Source organism: Narcine bancroftii, chromosome 6, assembly GCF_036971445.1.
Source record: "Narcine bancroftii isolate sNarBan1 chromosome 6, sNarBan1.hap1, whole genome shotgun sequence".
Classification (NCBI taxonomy): Eukaryota; Metazoa; Chordata; class Chondrichthyes; order Torpediniformes; family Narcinidae; genus Narcine; species Narcine bancroftii.
Window position 1 is genome coordinate 195,770,478 of NC_091474.1, and position 22,675 is coordinate 195,793,152.

The 22,675-nt window shown below is 39.9% G+C and overlaps 1 protein-coding gene across 10 annotated transcripts in view; it reads left to right on the top strand.

Annotated features, from left to right (window-relative positions):
• LOC138736914 (PC3-like endoprotease variant B) overlaps positions 1-22,675 on the top strand; it is a 1,109,211-nt gene that overhangs the window by 613,840 nt on the left and 472,696 nt on the right. For all 10 annotated transcript variants that reach the window (XM_069887110.1, XM_069887113.1, XM_069887115.1 and 7 more), the window contains one exon: positions 18,350-18,463. In XM_069887110.1, the coding sequence (XP_069743211.1) occupies positions 18,350-18,463 (114 nt within the window). The remainder of the gene's footprint in view (positions 1-18,349; positions 18,464-22,675) is intronic.

Here is a 22,675-nt window from a genome sequence, read left to right on the forward strand (position 1 = left end):
TAGTGTATTGGATGTAGTTGGGGAAGATAACCTGACAGAGGTTGCACAAGGGAACCGGTGGTGCGGAAAGGAAGGAAGGGGAACAAGGTGGTCATTGGGGACTCCATCGTCAGGGGAACAGACAAAAGATTCTGCGAATCTGACAAGTGTTCCCGTATGGTGTGTTGCCTCCCAGGAGCCAGGGTGCGAGACGTCTCGGATAGGGTTCAGAGTATCTTGGGGGGGGGAAGGTGAACGGCCAGAAGTCCTGATACACGTGGGTACAAATGACGTGGATAAGATGAAGGAGGAGAACCTGAAGAGGGACTACCGTGAGCTCAGAAGGAGGTTAAGAAGCAGAACCTCCAGGAATGTAATCTCGGGGCTGCTACCTGTGCTGTACATGGGTGGGGGCAAAAATAATAAAATCAGGAGGTTAAATGTGTGGCTGGAGGAATGGTGCAGAATGCAGGGATTCAGGTTCATTGACCATTGGGATCTCTTCTGGGGAAGACAAGACCTCTACAGGAGGGATGGTTTACACCTGAATGCAATGGGGGCCAATATACTGGCAGTTAGGTTTAAAAATGCTGTCAGATTTGATTTAAACTAATTTGGCAGGGGGAAGGGAACAGGACTGATAGGGAAGCAGATAGGAGAGTGAATTCCGTTAGACGGTGAAACAATAAGGAAAAAGGGAACTAAAAAGAATAGGAGAGTAGAGTGCATCGAGAACAAAGGTGGAGGGAGAAAGGAGATATGGTATCAAGGTATTGTGTATGAATGCACGGAGTGTAAGGAATAAAATGGATGAGCTTGAGGCACAAATGGCAATGGGAGGTTATGATATTGTCGGAGTAACGGAGACATGGCTGCGGGAAGGGCAGGATTGGGAAATAAATGTTCTAGGGTACACGTCCTATAGAAAAGACAGAAAGTTAGGAAAAGGAGGCGGGGTAGCTCTGTTGGTAAGAAATGAAATTCAGGCGTTTGAAAGGAAAGACATTGAAACAGGTGGGGTAGAGTCTGTTTGGATAGAATTAAGAAATTGTAAAGGCATGAGGACCATAATGGGGGTCATTTACAGGCCTCCGAAAAGTAGCTTAGATATCAGTAGAAGTATAAATCAGGAATTAAGAGTAGCATGTCAAAGTGGTAGCAATACAGTAGTTATGGGGGACTTTAACATGAAGGTGGACTGGGATAATCAGACGGGAGCAGGAGCACAAGAGACTGAGTTTATTGAATGTCTACGAGATACTTTCTTGGAGCAGCTAGTGGAGGAACCTACCAGGGGGATGTCGATTCTGGACTTGGTGCTGTGCAGTGACACAGAGTTAATAAGTGACCGCGATGTAGGGGAGCCATTAGGGAATAGTGACCATGGTATAGTTGTTTTTGAGCTGCAATTAGAAAGGGAAAAAGAAAGGAAGTCGGAAGCATCTGTACTGCAGTTAAATAAAGGGGATTATGCAGCTATGAGGGAGGAGCTAGCCAAAATAAAATGGAAAGATACACTAGCTGGGAGGACAACTGGGGAAAAATGGCAGGTATTTTTGGACATTTTTCACAGGTTTCAGGACAAATTTATTCCAAAGTGGAGGAAAGGCTCTAGGAGATGCAAATAGCAGCTGTGGCTAACTAATGAAATCAAGTGTAATATCAAATCCAAAGGGAGTAAGTATAGGATAGCGAAGTGGAGTGGGAAGATAGAGGATTGGGAAACCTTCAAAGAGCATCAGAGGGTAACTAAGAAAGTCATAAGAGAGGGGAAAATTAAGTACGAGAGGAAATTAGCAAATAATATAATGGAAGATAGCAAAAGCTTTTTTAAATATGTGAAGAGGAAGAAATTGGTTTGTTCCAAAATTGGTCCATTAAGAATGGAAAAGGGTGAAATTATTACCGGAAACAAGGAGATGGCTGAGGAATTTAACAAATACTTTGCAACTGTCTTCACCAAGGAGGATATAGGTTATGGTCAGTTAGGGGGTAATGGTCATGCGGTGTCAAGAGACTTGGGGAACTTTCCTGGGGAAGTAGGGGATCTAATGGATATCCGGATCCAGAAACAGGAGGTTGTGAGTAAATTTTTGGGACTGAGGGCTGATAAATCCCCAGGGCCTGATGGGCTGCATCCCAGGGTGCTTAAAGAAGTTGCTATGGAAATTGTGGAAGCACTGGTCGACATTTTCCAAAGTTCCATAGATTCGGGGGAGGTCCCTGAGGATTAGAGAGTGGCTAATATGGTGCCGATTTTTAAGAAGGGAGGGAGGGAGAAAACGGGAAATTATAGACCGGTCAGCCTGATGTCGGTGGTGGGGAAGATATTGGAGTCTATCATAAAAGGAGTAATAGCAGAACACTTAGGCAGAAATGATAGTATAAGGGCTAGTCAGCATGGATTCCTTAAGGGTAAGTCATGCTTGACTAACCTTCAGGAATTTTTCAAGGATGTGACAAAGAGGGTGGACTTGGGAGAGCCTGTGGATGTGGTGTATTTGGACTTCCAGAAGGCCTTTGATAAGGTACCGCACGGGAGATTAGTGGGCAAGATCAGGGAGCATGGTATTGGAGGTAAGGTGCTGACATGGATAGGAAATTGGTTAAGAAATAGGAAACAAAGGGTTGGGGTAAGTGGGTCTTTTTCAGGATGGCAGGATGTGACGAGTGGAGTGCCGCAGGGATCGGTATTGGGTCCTCAGTTGTTTCTAATTTATGTAAATGATTTGGATGAGGGGATTATTAATAATTTGAGCAAATATTTAGATGATACGAAACTGGGTGGCGGTGTGGGGTGTGAGGAGGATGTCAGGAAAATGCAGAGGGACTTGGACAGGTTGGGGGAGTGGGCTGCTGAATGGAAAATGACGTTCAATGTAAGCAAATGTGAGGTTATCCATTTTGGGGGCAATAATAGGAAAGCTGAGTATTATTTAAATGGAGACAAGCTAGGGAGTGGGGAGGAGCAAATGGATCTGGGAGTATTTGTTCACCGGTCACTGAAGACTAGCATGCAGGTTCAGAAAGCTGTGAAGAAGGCTAATAGCATGTTGGCTTTCATAAAGAGGGGATTGGAGTATAGGAACAGAGACGCCCTTCTGCAGTTGTACAGGGCCCTGGTGAGACCCCACCTGGAGTATTGCGTCCAGTTCTGGTCTCCAATTTTGAGGAAGGACATACTAGCTATAGAGGGTGTGCAGCGCAGATTTACAAGGTTAGTTCCAGGGATGGCGGGGTTGACATATGCTGAAAGGCTAGAAAAACTGGACTTGTATCCGATGGTGTTTAGAAGGATGAGGGGGGACATGATTGAGGTATACAAAATTATCAGGGGGATAGACAGGGTGAAGTCGGATTACTCGTTCCCAATGATGGGGGAGACGAGGACTAGAGGGCATAGTTTAAGAATACAGGCCCTTTAGGATGGAGATGAGAAAACATTTTTTTACCCAGAGAAATGTGAATCTGTGGAATGCTCTGCCACAGAGGGTGGTAGAGGCAGATTCGCTGATTATGTTCAAAAGAGAGTTAGATAAGACTCTAGTGGGCAAAGGAGTTAAGGGTTATGGGGATAAGGCTGGAAAGGGGTACTGATGGTAGTGATCAGCCATGATCTGTAAAATGGCGGTGCTGGCTCAACGGGCCGAAGGGCCTACTCCAGCTCCTATTGTCTATTGACAATGAGACCAATGCCTGGACAGAATAGGCGAAGTTGCACTGCTAATTTGTAGGTCTTCAACTTTCTTGAAGGATGGAAAATGGATCCATCACAACTTCTATTCCTTCTCTTCACATTTTTTGGGCTGCACAGTTGATGTAGTGGTTAGCGCAATGCCTTCACAGCACCAGAGATCGGGACCAGGGTTAAAATCCCGTGTTGTCTGTGAGGAGTTTGTACATTCTCCCTGTGTCTGCATGGGTTTTCCCCAGGTACTCTGGTTTCCTCCTATCATTTGAAACATAAAATGGGGGTAGGTTAATTGGGAAGCATGGACACATGGGCCAAAATGTCCTGTTACCATGTTCTATGTCTTTTTTTTTTAAAAAAGCAATTCCCTAACAGCATTTTTGAGAATGAAGTCATCCAATTCAAAATCAAATACATGATTTTCCTGATTGCATATGAGCACATCCTTTTAATTGGATAAGGGGATGAAAATATTAATTCACCTCTCAACCTTGATTGACACAGTCACAATGACACATCTATTCTCTGCATCTTGTGCACTCAGACTCATGCTGGATTGGTTTATTGAGTAACATTGAATTGTTGCGTCTCAAAATTAGGCTGTTTGATCCATGCAGTATACTTACAGTAGAGCTATCTGGTCAGTCCCATTCACCCAAATGCCTTGCACATTATTTCACCTCAAATTCCTACCTGATGCCCTCTTGAACACCCAGACTGAATCTATTTTCAGGTGCTGAATTCCAGGTCATTATCCCTCTGTGAATAAAAGAAATCTTAGTTTCCCTTCTATGTTTTCCAAGAAGTTGTAAATCCTTGTTACTTGACTACCCACAAATGGAAACACACTCGCTCTCTTAACCTTATGGAAAACAGTTCTTGATCTTGTATATCTCCATCACATCTTCTCTCAGATGTTGTGCCAAGGAGAATACTTCAGCTTCTTCAGTCTGAAATATCTCAAGGCCAGACATATTCACGTGTTTTGCTTAAGCACCTTGTGTACATTTTATAATGTGTTTCTGGATGAACCTCCAACAGGTTTGAAGTGCGAGAGTTTCCCTCATTCATTTGAATGATGTAAATATATTCACCACATCCTAATCCATCTTTGAACCATCGAGTGCCTTACGACAAGTGGCAAAAGCCTGGAAGTATCAAATATCCAATTGGTTTTGCTCGCTGAAACCTGAAAATTGGAGGACCCGTACCTCATATTCCATCTGCACACCCTCCACTGACCTCTCTGGTTTCCATTTATCCCTCTGTCCCTATTTCTTCTTTCCTCTTCCTCTGTCTCTCTCTCTCCTCTTTTCCATCTGTCTCCTTTCCCCCAGCTCTGCATTCATAGAGCCAAACACCTCTTTCCCCAATCAATTCTCTCCTTTCCTCTCTTCTATCCTCCTATCCATATCCAATTAACATCTTTTGTCTGTTGGTCTGTACTTCTCCCCTTGTAATTCAAGCATCTGTAGTCTGGATGGTGGAGGATCATATAACCTCTCCATCTGGCATATGTGGGCATGTGGATTGTAGTTGGAAGTTGCATCAGCTGCAATCAAGGTTGGACTCTTCCCACTCATCATTACACACCTGACCATTGGCCCCTTTAATCACCTAGTATTTACCTTGCAGGACCCTTCAGCTTACCACGTGCAGAAGCTCTTCCTCTTTTACTCTTCAGTCCTGAGACAAACCCTTCTCCATTCCAGGTCATGAACTGTGGACAATGCTGGAGGAATCACTGGTAGGATGTGCACTACACGGACTGTTAGATCGCATTGGAGCCGTGCTCACGTTAGACAAGGAACGATGGGTAGCTTATTTTAATCTTTGGTTTTCATAAGTCAGTACACAATTGTAAATATGGGTAGTATAAAGTCCATTGTGACTGGTTGCACTGTGATTGTAAGCCTGTACACATTTGCTAGTATTGGTAGTGTTAAGTCTGATGTGACGGGGTTGTACTGTGTTTGCATGAGTGTAAGCAGTTGCTAGTAACGGTAGTGTTAAGTCCGATGTAATGGATTATACTGTATTTTGTGACTAAGAGTACTAGTGTGTTATCCCTGTTGCGATTCCCTTAATAAAATTTTAATATCGATCCTTCATGTTTTCAGCCTGTGTCCAGTCTCATTTCCCTTTGAACCCACCAATCTTTTCACTTCCCACACAACAAAATCTGCCTGATTTTGACTCGCATCATGAAGAAGGGCTCAGACTCAAAATGTCAGTGATATATCTTTACCTCCTATGGACGCTACGAGACTTGCTGAGTTTCTCCAGCATTTCTTTGTTTTTACTACATTCACAGCGCCTGCAGACTTTCATGTTTCACTCCTGAAACATTTACGTAACACCAGGATTTGAATGGCTGTGAGCCACAAAAAATGATGCACAAAAGTTTCTCTGCTTGAATAATATGTGAATAAACATTTAAACATTACTCTAGCTTTTGTAATATTGTAACATCGGCAGAATTATCTTGCGTTTTTTTGCCACTAGTATAATGAGTACTTGAAACATTGCAAGTCTTCCTTGCTTCATGCTGAACAGAAGTGGTTCATTATTGCTGAACAGACCAAACAATAGTCTGATTGCCCTTGCACCCATTGAGTGTGGTACCTTAGCTTTGCCAATAGAGATAAACTTGTGTAAACCCTCCATATTGATTCCAGGGCACCACATCAGACAAGAATTGAATGGGAAAAATAATACAAAAGAACATTTTGGGGAACTACTCGAAGCCTAACATTTCTTCTTGTTATACCATCTCATCTTCTGTCACTTGAAATATAGTATTTTCCACAGAGTAGCAAAGATAGTTTGAGAGACCTTCAGGAACAGGTTAAGGCTCGGATGGAGAGGAGATGATTAAAAGTCACTTAAAGGTAGAAAAGAAGTGACAGTAATGATAAGCCTTAATTTTGGGATGCAAACTTATTAATGTGAAATATCTTTGGTGCTGGGAGATGCAAGAATGTCTGTCAACAGATACTCAGAAAAATATTATTAACTAGGATGAATTTTGCATATTAATCATAGAGTCATAGATCATAGACCAAGACTTTTGGCCCTTTGGTTCTTTGAAAGAAGCTATTCCTCAGCCTGGTGGTGCTGGCTCTGATCCTCCTGTATCTCTTCCCCGACTGGAGCAGCTGAAAGATGCTGAGTGCAGGGTGGAAGGGGTCCTCAATGATTTTGTGCACCCTCTTCAAACAACAATCCCGGTAGATCACATTGATGGGGGAGGAGGGAGACTCCAGTGATCCTCTGCCACTCTTATGGCCCTGTAGATTTACCTCTGATCTATTTTTCTACAGCAACAATACCACACTGTGATGCAGCCTCCAGGATGCTCTTAATAGAGCTCCTACAGAAGATGACCAGTAGCCTTGCCCACTTCACTTTTGTCAGGAAGTGCAGTCTCTAATGCGCCTTCCTGACAAGTCAAGAGATGCTGAGTGTCCATGATCGGTCACTAGTTAAGTGAACTCCAAAGAACTTGGTGCTCTCCACTCTCTTCACTATAGAATTGTTGATGTGTAGTGGAAGGTGATTGTTCCTGCTCCCCCTGAAGTCCACGATGATTTCCTTCGTCTTGTCCACATTGATGCTCAGGCTGTTACTCTCGCACCATTTCATGAGACTTTCCACCTTTTCTCGGTAGTGTGACTCATCGTTGTAGCTCATTTGCAAACTGGAACAGGCTAAGCACACAGCCCTGAGGTGCTTACTGGCTGCATCATTCCCTGGCATGGGGCACCAATACCTCTGAGTTGAAACATCTGCAAAAGGTAGTGGACACTGCCCAGTACATCACAGGCAAAACACTCCCCATTATCAAGAAAATCTACATGGAACGCTGCTATCAGAGAGCAGTCATCGAGGATATGCATCACCCAGGACATTCTCTGTTCTCGCGACTGCCATAAGGAAAGAGGTATAGGTGCCACAAGATGTGTACCACTAGGTTCAGGAACATTTGCTACCCTTCCACCATCAGACTCAATACAAGACTTATTTGCGGACTCTTACTTTGCGCATTATTTATTACTGATTTTTTTCTGGAACTGCACAGTCAGTTTATTTATATTTCTTTCTTTCTTTACATTTCTCACTGTATTCTTGAGTACAATTTACAGTTACCGATAAATAGAAATTCTGCCTTGTCCGCAGGTTAAAGAATTTCAGGATTGTATGTGATATCATATATGTACTCTGACAATAATATATATTGTATACAATATATTGTATATATTTATTTCAAAGTTCTGGAAAGGTGGAACCCCTGCTATTTGTATTGAACGTAATATTTACATAGTTATGTACAGGCCACAGCCTTGCACAATTCTTTGTTCTTTGGAATGCTGCCATAACCTTACTCCTCTTTCATGATAATTGGCCCTTGAACTTACACAATTTCATGTTAATTGAAAGGTTCATATTTTATAATGTTCCTTGAAAGTCAGCTGCTTCATTCAGCATTTTGTGGATGCCTATTCAATGCATCAAAAAAGACGTGGACAGATTCAAGATTCCACTGGGGGAAGAGAGATAGATGTTGGCGTTGTCCCAATGCAGAAAGGAAATGAAAATTCTTGTATTTCCTGGACATTGATTAAATGATGGAATGTGTGAATCTCTCTTGTAACTGTACATGACATAATCACATGGTGAACAGCATGGTGTAGTATGTAACACTTGTTTAAAAATGATCATGGCTTCAATAGAGACCATGCAGATGTCTACGAGTTAAACTTTGTGACAGTTCTGAGTGTGATTCAGTGGTACCTGTATCTTCAGAAGAAAAAGTATATTGTATTTTTTTTCTTCTCATAGCAAACCAAGTTTCACTCCCATGAAAAAAAATCCTTGCCTGTCAACTAAGCAAAGAGATGCCAAGCTCACTGTAGTAGGGCCTATAGATTCAAGCCTCAGAAAATAGTCAGATAATAAAATTGATATGCTAACTGGATGTTGGAAAGTTCCAAAATATAGTCACAAGACCCAGCACAAAGGCTTCATTTCAGTTCCATAAAAGCTCATGGCATCGGGCACAAAAGCAGGGAATGCAGTCTGAACTTAGCAGGTCAGAATGCAGGAGAGAGAAGCAATTTCTCAGGTCAATGACTTTTCATGAGAGGTTATTGATTAATCGATCTGAAATCTTAACACGATTGCTGCCCTCAAAACTGGCCAGACCTGTTGAGTATTTTTTTTTACATTTTCTGCTTTTATTTCATGTTTCCAGTATCTGTAGCATTTTGCATTGTATCATTTATCTTCAGAAAAACCTGGAGATGGATTTCAGTTCAACCAACCAAGTAGTTGTGGGTATCAAAAATGCAACATAAAGTGCTGGACATACTTAGAAGACCACACTCCATCTGTGAGAAGAGATAGAGTTAACATTTCAGGTCATAGACTGTCAGAACTGAAATACAATTTTTTTTTTAAAAAAGCCTGTAAACCTGCAAGGAGGGTGGGCAACCCTGGAGTGAAATTCAGGGAATTTTATTATCTGTCTTTTTTCTGAGGCTTGAATCTATAGGCCCTACTACAGTGAGCTTGGCATCTCTTTGCTTAGATGACAAGCAAGGATTTTTTTTCATGGGAGTGAAACTTGGTTTGCTATGAGAAGAAAAAAAATACAATATACTTTTTCTTCTGAAGATACAGGTACCACTGAATCACACTCAGAACTGTCACAAAGTTTAACTCGTAGACATCTGCATGGTCTCTATTGAAGCCATGATCATTTTTAAACAAGTGTTACATACTACACCATGCTGTTCACCATGTGATTATGTCATGTACAGTTACAAGAGAGATTCACACTTAATCAATGTCCAGGAAATACAAGAATTTTCATTTCCTTTCTGCATTGGGACAACGCCAACATCTATCTCTCTGCCCCCAGTGGAATCTTGAATCTGTCAACGTCTTTTTTGATGCATTGAATAGGCATCCACAAAATGCTGAATGAAGCAGCTGACTTTCAAGGAACATTATAAAATGTGAACCTTTCAATTAACATGAAATTGTGTAAGTTCAAGGGCCAATTATCATGAAAGAGGAGTAAGGTTATGGCAGCACTCCAAAGAACGAAGATGGCATGTGAGGTACCATAGATGTAGATAGGGAGGGATTAGACCAGGGGAGAAAAAATGGAGTCGAGGTAAGATGAAACTAGTTCAGTGGGGCAGGAGAATGCGGAAACAATGGGTGTACCTGGATAATTGGGTTTGTGTATCTTGAATAAATAGGTAAAAGGTGAAGGTTCCATTATTGTCATGTAATACTACATTTAGAATGTAACATGCATGAAATTCTTTCACTTTTAAACTTCCATAAGGTAGACAGAGTTGTCACTTTGTCCAGTGCCCCTCACAGAAACCTACAGCACCTGGTGTTCCTAGATGGTCTCCCCTCCAAGTACCAACCAGGCCTGAGCCTGCTTAGCTTCTGAGATCAGACAATCCCAGGCATATTCAGGATATTAAGCTGTAGAACTGGGCAGTGTGAGGATGGAAGACAATGTGGTTAGAGGCCATAGGAGGGAGTTGACCAGAAGTGATGAGGTTAGGCATAGTACTAGAGACAGGGGCTTGGTGTTCTTTAATGGAGTCCTGTTGAAGACATGTAGCTGACTGCTACAAAGAAACACACACACTCACAGTGTGGGAGGTTAAGCTCTGAGATTTATTGAGGCTGGAAAGGCTCCTTTTATACAGTTGGTGTTCCAGTCGTTTGTTTGATTGGCTGAAATCAGCCGCATGAATAACAATAGCAGGCGGGAACATTCTTGCATGTGAATACCCTTCTTCTCCAGCCTGTTATTAATCTGTTAGCTGGGCAGCTTGGCCAGCACCATTTTAGGGCTGCTTGTCTTGTACTGCTCCAGCTTTTACCCCTGCTGGTTCGTTGTCTTGGGAGTCGCTTTAGTGATCCCTGTCCGCATCTGCTGCCACACAATGTGCCGGCCCAATCTCCGCAATTGTGGGCCGCCACAGACGTAAGAAAGAGGATGTATTAGAGAGCAATCGTTTGGCCTCGGCAAGGTAGAGGTCAGTGTGCCAGACCACAACAGCACCACCTTGTCTGCAGGTTTAAGAGTGAGGTTGGGATTAGTGCAAAGACAGTGTAAGGCAGAGCTTTCAATGGAGGTGAGATTCAGGAGGGTGGCCATGTCAGATGCTGTAATGAAGGTTTTCTGATCAATAAATTAGAGAATGAGAACATAGGCAGAAGAATGTGGGAGTTGCAAATTGGAGACCAGGAGAACATACTGTGTAGGAGAGACTGGACTTATGGATGACTGATACAGAGAAATCACGAGGCCTGAAATTGTAGAGTTTCAATGTTAAATCCAGAAGGCTGTTGTGGAGTAAGGAGAGGGCTTCGCTTTGCTAAGCTAAAGAACTTTATTGAAAATAAACAGCAGAAATTCAACATTCATCAATTAAATTCACAGATGTGAAGTAGCAAAACTAATTTTGATAAAGAAAGTGAGGAATTACAGAAAATCTTTGGCAAAAATAGTTTGTAGAGCGAACCCCTTTGCAGAGCTCTCATGCTGACCATGATCTTCCTCGTTGTAGTTATATGCTCTAGAATCAGAATCAGAATTTATTGACATGAGAAACTGTCATCAGACCCTGAGGTCCTCCTGCAGATAGATGGCGTCACTGAGGACAAGCTGGAGAAATACGGAGGTGAACTTGTTGAAGTTCTTCAGAAGTACTCTGAATGGCAGCTACCAGGTAAGGGAAGTATCTCTAGCATGCTGTGTTATAAAGATTTTTTAAAAATATTTCCAGGACCTCCAACAATTTAACTTTGGGATAATTTTCTCACAGGTTCCTCAGGAGTTTGCGGAGGAGCTAGTGGAGTTGTTCAAGTGAACCGGTACAGACTTGAAGGGCCGACATGGCCTGTTTCCGTGCTGTAAACGGTTATATGGTTATATGGTTATATGAACATGTCATGAAATTTGTTGTTATGGGGAAGCATTGAAGTGGAATATTGCTCTTAAATGATTACATTTAAAAATTAGTGCAAAAATAGGAGGAAGTGAAGAAGTGTCTTTGGTTCATTGTCCATTCAGAAATCTAATGGCAGAAGGGAAGAGAGTGTTCTTGTGCCACTGGATCTTAAAATTGCCATACAATCTGCAGTTTGATCCATATTGAAGGGTATTCATTTTAATACATAATATTGTGGTTGTTCACAGTCCCTGTGTATCCATCTTTCAATCTGTTTTCTATTCATTTGTTTTTATTGTCTGACTGTATCAGTTCTTTTTTTCTTTCCTGGCCAGGAGGAAAGCTATTTGACCATCTGGCATCTTTATTATATTTGTGCTCTAGCTGTTTCTATGGCCTGAACAGTTGTTAACTCACATTCCTAAAGTTTTCTGCACATCCTAAAAACATTGCATCCTAAAAGAGGTAAACCACAAATATTTCATGTAATTCAGTGTTTCTTGTGAAAATCACCCTCAGACTCATTAATTCCTGCTAAATTTTTCAAAGATATTGTTGGGACTTTTATTCTCTCACTCACTCAATTCCTACCTTTGAACAGGTCCAATATGTTTCCTGTTCACTCAAAAGTTTTGCTGACCATCCTGTGTACTGGTGAAAATACCATGTGTATTTTCTACATAGAACATTGCACATGGTGCAATACTGTGACACAATAAATACAAATAGTTTATGGGAACCCATAATTATAATATCACATACACAGAAATTCCATGATTGAGTACCAGTTGAACTGCAGCAAGAAAAAATTTGGTGCATGTGTACATTGGACAATATTTCTGTCAATGAACTGATTATTCATGACATTCATCAGCTGTGCAAAGGCAAGGGGGATCAGACTCCAGACTCTTGCCCTGCCACTTTGTAAAGTTGTATGAACATTTGATTTGACTTGCTAGACCACTTACGGAAGACTCCTTCTCACTCTACCAGACACAATGTGACAATAAACTTAAAATTTGTTCATTAGTATCTGGGTTTGATACTAGTATTGATCCTTAACATGACTAACTATGCACAAGTTTTAAAGGTGTTCTTATAGTACTATATTGTACTCTGGTTTCCCTGCAGCTTGAAGAATCGACATTGTCAAATATTTAAGAGGGAGGGAGTCAAGCTCAATGTGCAGAAGAGAATAATGAGTCAAATCTCCAAGGATAGGTTTTACTCTGTTCTCCTCGTTAGAGTAGATGTTGGGCACTTTGTGCTAATTTTTTGTCATGCTTACAGTAAAACGTCAAAGCAGCTGTACCCAAGCACTACGTGAGTCTCAAATTGGACTTGATTCAATTTCCAAGGAAATCTTTAATGTTTAATTTGAGTGAGCAAAAATATCAAGAAAAATACTAGCTTTAAGATTTCAAATTAAGTGGCTTTCATCAAAATAGAAATTAGTGTGGTAGTACATTTGGCCTGGAGTTTGAATAAAAGTGGCCTATTTTGTACTAAGTACAAAGCTCATGTAAAATTATGTGATTGAAAGATTGTAAAGATCTTGCTTTTGAGTTAGCATTCTCTGCACTAAAGTGTTTTTAGTCTTAAGAAGGTGGGATATGAATGAGGTGAGTTATCTTTGTCAATTGCCAGGTTTATAATTGAATTAAAAATATTTGCAGTCACTGTTGTGCTAATGCCCAGCCATTCCTGTCTCTACCTCACATGCCATATCTTCTTTTGTCGGTAGCACTCTCCTGCTGACAGTGACACCAAGCCTCACTGATTGGAGATGGGGGGGGGGGTTGGTTGACAATAATTAACTGTGTTGCAACATCACAATTATTTGCCAAAAATTGAACAGTGAATGTCTGTACCTCGGCTGTTGTACTGTCACTGCCAGATGTTTAATGAAATATTCAGATCAAGCAATTTATAGAGAAGGGACTATTTTAAATGGCTGTATTAAAATGTAATGAATTGTAATTCGATGATTTGCATACTTTTTAGTCGGCTTATTATAAAGTATCCATACAGTGGGAGTAGGATATAAAGCATGTTATTTATCTTCAGGTGATAACCTTACTTGACATAAAATTACATATTTCAGAAATATTTTCCAACAAACTGAGGAGCCAAATTGTCTAGAATATGAAAGCATATTGAATGTATAAAGCAAATAAATCAGTCTGTGCAATGCTTCATGACAATTAATGGTTTATGAAAACTAAAACTGTTTTCTCTTTAAACTACTGACTGACCGGTTGCATAATATCCAACAATTCTATTTTTTTTTAAAGATTTCCAATAATCATCAGTTTTCCTTTCGATTCCTGTCTACTGGCCATCGCTGAGAGGGATTTAAGGTGAAGAATAGCAATAGCAATAGTGGAGCTTTTCTAATTTTCTTTGTTGAATTTCCTTTTTAATGGTTACCCAGAGCGGGACTTGCACAGTTTCAGTTTCAGCCATAATGAGTTGAACCAATCCAAAAGATTACAACATTGAAGTGCAAATTATGTCCAATGCAAATCATATTTCAGTTATCTTTTGCACTAGTTTACACTCAAAGATTCAATTATTCACCAGAGCAAGTTTCTGCCAATTATGTCCATTTCGGGGCATTTGTATGGGCTCTTAAAATTATACAGGTACTGGATTTTTAGATGCAAATGCAACAAAGCAAATATTTAATTTTTTATTTTTTTTTGTCATTTGTTGAGAATCTGACAACAGAACTCTAATTTAACCAGCAAGTTGCTCTGCATCATTTTTGGAAATTGTACTACACGAGTCATGGGACCAACATTTAATAACTGCTGCTCATTTTTGTATGACCATCTCATTTTCAGCGGTGCTATTAAAACAGGATTAGGTTGCTGCTCTTGGGCCTATCAACAAATATTTTTGATACACATCAAAACAAAAGGTAATAAATTGGTGCAGTTTCACAGGTCTTGCCAAATATCTTTTTGACAATAAGTAGTCAGTTATAATCGAAGTTATGAGCCTAATTTGTGGCCAATTCATCCATTGCATCCAAATTTTAAACATTTGGCCAAGAAATCATCAAATGAATTAATGTTTTCCAAAAACTGCATGAAAAATGATTCGAGCATTGGAACTGGCTCCCTTTTTATGCTCTCCTGTTCCTTAAAGACCACGAGAGAAATCTGACGATGTTTTAAGTGCAAAGAGAAAAATTTAGATGCAACTGTTAATGTTGCTGATGTTTTTTTAATAACATTGACAAAAATAATTGATCTATTTTAATTATGTGTTCTTGATCAAATCCTTAATTCTCGGGTTGATGTACTGAATTGTCATATTTATCATTTGTTATTTTTGCAAATACCCAATGATCAGTCGCACCTTTGATCAATGTCATTAACAGTGTTAAAGTACCATACTGGTCTAAATGAAATATTAAACAGCATATGTATTCTGTTAAGGAGAACATTAATTCATATTTTATCAGATGGATCAACAAAAGACATTATCAGATATAGCAGAAACATTTTTCAGAAATGTAATAAAATAGCAATTTGTTACCCAAGTTAAACAAGAAAGTCTGCAGATGATGGGGTCAAGTATAATGCACAAGTGTACTGGAGAAACTCAGCAGTTCATGCAACATCCCTAGGAAGTAAAGGGTAACTAATGATTCGGACCTGGGCCCTTTGTCAGGTATAACCAAAAATAGGCAGGCCTGAATGTAAAGATCCGGGCGGGGGGGAAGGAAGGGAGGGGAAGAGCAGCAGGGATAACAGAGTGGGAGCAGTGAGGAAAGCACTCACAGAACTCCCTTCAAAGATCAGAGGAGAACTTCTTCAGGGTAGGCATTCCCCGAAGAGACTTCTTAGTGAAGCGGCTGTTTGGAGTTGATGATGTCTGTGGTCTTTGTTCAAAATGCTTGTGGATTCCAACCTTACCCTGGAGAAATGCTCGGAAAAATGTGCAAATAGTAGATCATTGAGAGAGTGCAACATTGTAAAAGATGCCATCTTTCAGATAAGAAAATCAACTAAGACTCCATTTGCTCTCTTGGATGTAGGTTAAGCATCCTAGGACACTATATTATGAAGATCAGGTGAATTAATTCTTATGTCCAGGCAATTATTGATTTCTCATTTAGCATATTGAAGACCAATTATCTGCTCATTGTCATATTTTTGTATGTTGAGCTATCAGTATACAAACTGGCTGCCATATTCCCTAAGGTACAATGATTTATTCTCTTTAAACGTACAATTCATTTTGAGATATATTTCAGTTTTTCACTTTATTGAGATTTAGATGTGTGTGGCAAGGCTGGCCATTAATGCCCTTCACATCTGGTGATGAAGACCTCCGTTGTTTTTCTGGTGATGATACTTGCACTGTGGAGTAGGGTAAGGAGTTCCAGGAGCTATACACAGTGATGATAAAGAAATGGTGACATTGTTCCAAGTCAGGATGATACGCAGCATGGAGGCCAAGCTGCAGAAGGAGGTGTCCCCATATTGCCATTGTTCTTCTTGCTGGTCAAAGTCTCAGATTGGGGAGGTGCTATCAGAGAGCCTGACTGAAAGACTGCAGTGTGTTTTGTTGACAGTACACAATGCAGTCATTATGTGCCAATGGTGGAATGAATGAATGTTTAAGGTCGTTGGTAGTTGGGCTGCTAATCAAGAGTGCTGCATTTTTCTTGATGATGTCAAGCTTCTTGAGTTTTATTGGAGATGCATTCATGTGGGCGTGGGGAGACCATTCAATTTGTATTGAGCAGTTGACGGAAAAGCTTTGGGGAGTTACAACATGAGTAATTCAGTACCGAAGAACCAGCCTCTGACTTGTTTCTGTAATGAGAGTACTTGTATAGTGGTCCAATTTAGTTTTTAGACCATGGTGCGCCCTAGAATGTTGATGGTCGAAAGCATGGTGATTGCAGTCCCAGTGAGTATCAAGGCTGGGTATTTAGATTTTCACTTGTTGATGATCATTGCCTGACATCCCTGTTGTCCAAATTTTACTTGATGCAAATCTGCCTATGTCTGATTGTTGACTTGGTTTCAGTCTATCTGCTACATTTGCTGAGAAGCTGAAAATGAAATTGAACAGTGCCATCATAAGCCAACAGACCCACCTCTGACTCTGTGATGGGATGAACGTCATTGATGTAGACAATGAAAATGTTTGGATCAAGGACATTATCCTGAGGAACCCTGCAATGTTGTCCAGGCATTATTGCCCTCCAACAATGACAATCTTCTTCCCTTACTGGAGTGCGACTCCAATGATTTGTCCACTGGGTTCAATTTTCCAAGGCTCCTTATCCCCAAATATTCTTGGAAAACCTAATCTAGACGAGGATGAGCAGATGATTGTGCCTTTTTCATGGTTCTGTTCATGACTCTTTCCAAAACTTTGCTAATGTATGAGAGTAGATTGATTAGACAGTAATTAGCCATTTTACATTTGTTTTCCTTTTTTGGAATACGATGTGGCTGGGATATTTTCCGCAGACCAAAGTGACTGCCAGCTTTACAATTTCATGGAATATGGCTGCCAATGTTACTGTCCTGTCTTTTGCATTTACGTACTAGGCCATAGAAGTATTGAGAATGATATGTTCTTTGAGCCTCCTCTTCTTGGATTTAGTGGTGTATCCAAGGAGGGAGTGAGCTGTCAGAAGACCTCCAGCACTTTACATACATAAGCGTTGTGGTACATAGCGTTCAAGTCCAGAACGTGTTTTCACTTCCATTGCAACCAGCTGGTTTTTCTGGCAAGACTTGCTTTTGTACGATCTGGCTCATTTTCTGCATTTTGCATTGAATAACTTTGAAACATGCAATAATGACACAGTTTTTCAGAGATGGCATTCAACTGATGGTTCCCTCAGGGAAAATAAACCAAGGTTGCCTGCTCAATTTAGCTAAGAAATGTACAGCTTTTACGGATGCATGCATCTTTATCCCAAAATGTATTTCAAATATATATTTGTAGAAATACACATGAAGTGATATGACCAACATCCAGATGGGCTTCGAAGTATTAGAGATGAGTCACAAAGATTAAGGTTGGATACCAAAACACCCACTGGGTTAACAGTTCCTTATGTTGGTTAGCATTTCTCACTTTGCTTCTATGTAATCTGTTCTAACACATGGATTATACTCTCTGCATCAATGATTCAATGCGTTCTTTGATTTGCCCTAACACATGAATATTAGCATTTGAAATCAACTTAATTTAGAAATTTATCAGCAATTTTTTGTAATACTGATGTTAGTCAGCATCCTTATCTCATTGTACCTCTTCCAAAGATTATTTACTGCCTTTTAGATTACTCTTTTTCAATATGACATCCTGACATTTATGGTATAGACAAGACAACTTGCTAACATGTATACCTCACTTTTGCTGAGACCTAATGGGAGAAATCGCTACATTAAAAAAGAAGCAAAACAAACATATCCAAGCCATTTCATCCATGTGCTCACCTTCTTTGTATCATAACATGACATTTTTTTCTCTCCTGATCTTTTAGCTAAAATAGGCAAAATAATTAATATGTTGTAACTGCTGGTTCCTTTATAAAGGCCTGTATAGCTGATTAATTTTTGATTTCCTCATTGACCATTTTATTTACCAGAATTGGAAAGTAGATAATCTTTTACTGACCCTTCACATCAAATCTGTTTTCTTCATGCAGCCCTGAACTAAGCTGGAGAGATGTACAACACCTGATTGCAAAAACTGCAAAGATTCCCAACCCTTCCCAACCAGGCTGGCACATCAATGGTGGAGGTTACCATGTCCACCACAGGTACCTGTACCTTCAGTTCTCAGTGAAATGGGAACAATTGTTAGTTAACTTCATTTTATCAAGAGATGCATATTGCTTGGCAGTTTACAGTTATTTTGTGTGGTGCAAGGCCTATGTACACGCCAGGATGTTTAGTTTTCTCCAGTTAAAATGACCTGAAGCTGGAATATGTGACATTCTCAAGACAATCAGAGGTCTACTCCATCAAAGGATCAGTGAAAGATTATTAACGTGGTGGTACACAATCTCTTACTGTGTAGATATTCAATAAATACAGAGATGAAAAAGGCCACAACTATTTTTCACTCAAAGCCCACATCTTCCCATCCACTCTCATTCCATACCCTCCTCATCAATATATTTCCTCCTTTTCCTATCACCATGTCCATTTTGGCAAAAATGAATCAAATTCATTGCAAAGTTGGAACAACCAAGCAATTGTATCAAAATGTATAATTCTCCATTCAATTGGGATTTCATTCAGCATTTAATCTAAATATTAAGCATTGTTCTAATCGTGAAAAAGTACTTAAATTGACAATTCAAAACCTAAAGAGTCTGTTACAGTAAAAATTTGTAAATGGAACATTTGTAATCATTGGATATATCTCACTGTTTTTTATATATATATTAGTAGTTTTGCAATTGGTTTATTTCTTGATTAAGAAGAAAATGTGTGTATTGAAAAATCATGCTTTATGAAGTGTAAAAATTTGCAACTTTGGTATTTAAATGTTGACAAAATGTACATAGTAATCATCGGTATTAGTTTCAAACTAGTGTTAGTCACAAAGAAAAATGATGATCCAAGTTATCTATTAAAACCTGTTTAAGGAAGGTTCTGTAATAAAAGATGCCATTGGTTGCAATTCAAAATCTATTAACAACCTCCAGAAAAATATACAAAACTCTGTTTCTTTTCAAATAGTGTATGATTTGACACATCTTCAATGTTTAAAAATTTTAGAAGAAATTTCTGGTGAGGTTGAGGTTAAGCACAAGTGATTTCTGTCTTATACCATTTCATCTTTGTATTCCATTTGAGAAGGTTATTGGTGTATGTGAACAGACCCAGATCTACATTGCCAGATCAGATTATGAAGGTAGTGACAAGAGAGTATAAATGCTGGAATCTGGAGCAAAAACCGAACTAGTAGAGAAACTACGAAGGTGGATTCTCATTTACAGAACCAAGAAAACCTCTTTCTTTCTTATCTACTTATTACAAAAGAAGGAGGCCATTTCATCTGTCAGGTCCATGGTGGCTTCCACAGAGCATCCCTATCACTACCATTTCCAGATCCCTTTTCCCCTGTGGTGCTTGAAATTCTTCTCTCTCAAATGTTCACCAATAATTCTTCAATGCTTATGCTACTTGTATACACTAGAGGAACTCTAACAACAGCTATTTAATCAACCAGAACTTATTTGGGAAGGAAAGGATACCAGAAAACCCAGTAAAAGCCCAGTCATATAACCACTTACAGCACAGAACAGGCCAGTTCGGCCCTACTAGTCCATGCCATAACAAATCCCCCCCCTCCTAGTCCCACTGAGCAGCACCCAGTCCATACCCCTCCAGTCCTCTCCTCTCCATGTAACTATCCAGTCTTTCCTTAAATGTAACCAATGATCCCGCCTCAACCACGTCTGCCGGAAGCTCATTCCACATCCCTACCACCCTTTACATAAAGAAATTTCCCCTCATGTTCCCCTTATAATTTTCCCCCTTCAATCTTAAACCATGCCCTCTTGTTTGAATTTCCCCCACTCTTAATTGAAAAAGCCTATCCACATTTACTCTATCTGTCCCTTTTAAAATCTTAAACACCTCTATCAAGTCCCCCGTCAATCTTCTACGCTCCAGAGAAAAAAGCCCCAGTCTGCACAACCTTTCCCTGTAACTCAAAACTTGATATCCTGTCAACATTCTTGTGAACCTTCTCTGCACTCTCTCTATTTTGTTTATATCTTTCCTATAATTTGGTGACCAAAACTGTACACAGTACTCCAAATTTGGCCTCACCAATGCCTTGTACAATTTCATCATAACTTCCCTACTCTTGAATTCAATACTCTGATTTATGAAGGTCAACATTCCAAATGCCTTCTTCACCACACCATCTACCTGCGTATCAGCCTTGAGGGTACTATTTACCACAACTCCTAAATCCCTTTGTTGCTCTGCACATCTCAATAGCCTACATTTAATGCATATGACCTATTTAGATTTGCCTTTCCAAAATGTAACACCTCACACTTATCTGTATTAAATTCCATCAGCCATTTCTCAGCCCACACCTCCAGCCTTCCTAAATCACCTTTTAATCGATGGTAATCTTCCTCACTGTCCACAACACCACCAATCTTTGTATCATCCGCAAACTTGCTTATCCAATTCTCCACCCCTACTTCCAGATCGTTAATATATATACCAAACATAGAGAAAGTTGAAATTCAGCATTGAAAGAGACAGCACAAAAAAAAATCAGGATCAAAGCCTGGACCTTGGAATTATTAGGCACCAGCTCTAACTCCTCCTTGACCATGTCTTCCAGGAAACGAGAGGGGTGAGGCAGAGGGGAGGAAGGAAATATCATAGGGAAGAAAATGAGAGGTGGGGGCACAGGGCTCACATAAGTTAGAGCAAAAGGAAGCTGAGAGACAAAATGAGGGCAAGAGAAGAGAGAAAGCAGATGGAGCCAAAAGAGAGAGAGAACAGTTTTTGCCACTCTATCTTTTCAATTGGATCTTGGATAGAGCCAGAAAATTATGCAATTTGTTGTCCTCAGCCTAAAACCACCATGGAAACAAAATAGCTCTTAAATGCCTGTGTGCTTCATGGAAAGCCATTTACCATCAGCATGGCAGAACAATATAATTTAATCCTTGCAGTACATTTACAAAGGAATAAACAAACCTAAGTGATATCTGTAATGGGCACAAGAGGCTTTTGTAGTGACTGAGATCTAAGCAGATTTAAAAAGCATAAGTAAGGGAAGTAGAAATTAAATTGAAACAAATTATATTTGACTAGTTAATTGTACTTAGTTGTGGATATTTTTAAGGTATTTAACACCTTTTCCAATGGAAGGTGCCTAAAGACTTTTACATCAATAAAATAATCATGGCTAACAGCCAGTTCCGAGCACTGAAATCAATCTGCTAACAAAAGGGCAGAGACATTGTTAAAAACAATCTGACAAAGCATAGACATAGGGCAAAATTTACATCAACCCATGCTGACTTTGCCTCTTTAAAGCATGCACTGAAGTTTTAACATGTTCAGAGGGTAAATGTTTGTCTATTCTGAACACTAAAGACATTAGGAGCAACATCAGACCTGCCAACTGGTGGCTATCAATCTTAATGGCTTCTCAAAAATGGAGTGGGCTTAGACCAATTTCTCCACAGAATGGGGGGTGGGGGGAAGGGTGGTCACAAAAGCAGGAGGTGATAGGGGAGATGGGAAGGAGGGAGGGGACAGCTGTGACCAAGGGAAGGAGGGATGGAGGAGAACTGGAAAGGGCCGACCACCTGACCATGCGAAAGGTAGTACTGTATTACATGGTACCAGTAACACTCAGACCAGTGACCTGACATTGATTACAGTGAACTGGTGTGGACTCGAAGGGCTGACATGGCCTGTTTCCGCACTGTAAACGGTTATATGGTTAATTGGAAGTTTATCAAGTTGCTCATTAGAAATGATAGTGGTGGATAATTACACTGAACAACAGCTTTTTCAAAAGGTTTGCTTCCTGAAAAAATAATTGGGGATTATGGTAGACAACTTCAAACTGAAAACAAAGAACATTTTAGATTTGCACAATTGTATAGGAAGTTGGAGAAATATTAAATTAACATTTATTGAATTTAGCAGGTTTAATCGCATAATGATGATGGCATTTTCCATTAGTTCAACTGACCTAAAAATGTTTTGCGACTAATTTGCATTTGTACTCAGCATCTGATGCCTCTTTTGTCAGTGTCCAACAATACTTGGCCAGCATTGATGGATTTCAGTTGTCCTGATATCGTTTTTGCAATGTCCTGTTGAAAATTTTCACCATGTTTGTTACTGGCTGCACTCAGATCAGCAGAGAAAAATTCCAATTATGAATGCAGAAAATGGTTTTTCAATGACATACTGTTCTTCGTGGCTTTGTATGCTTGAAGTGGACTTAAATATGATAGGAAATCATAAAAAAA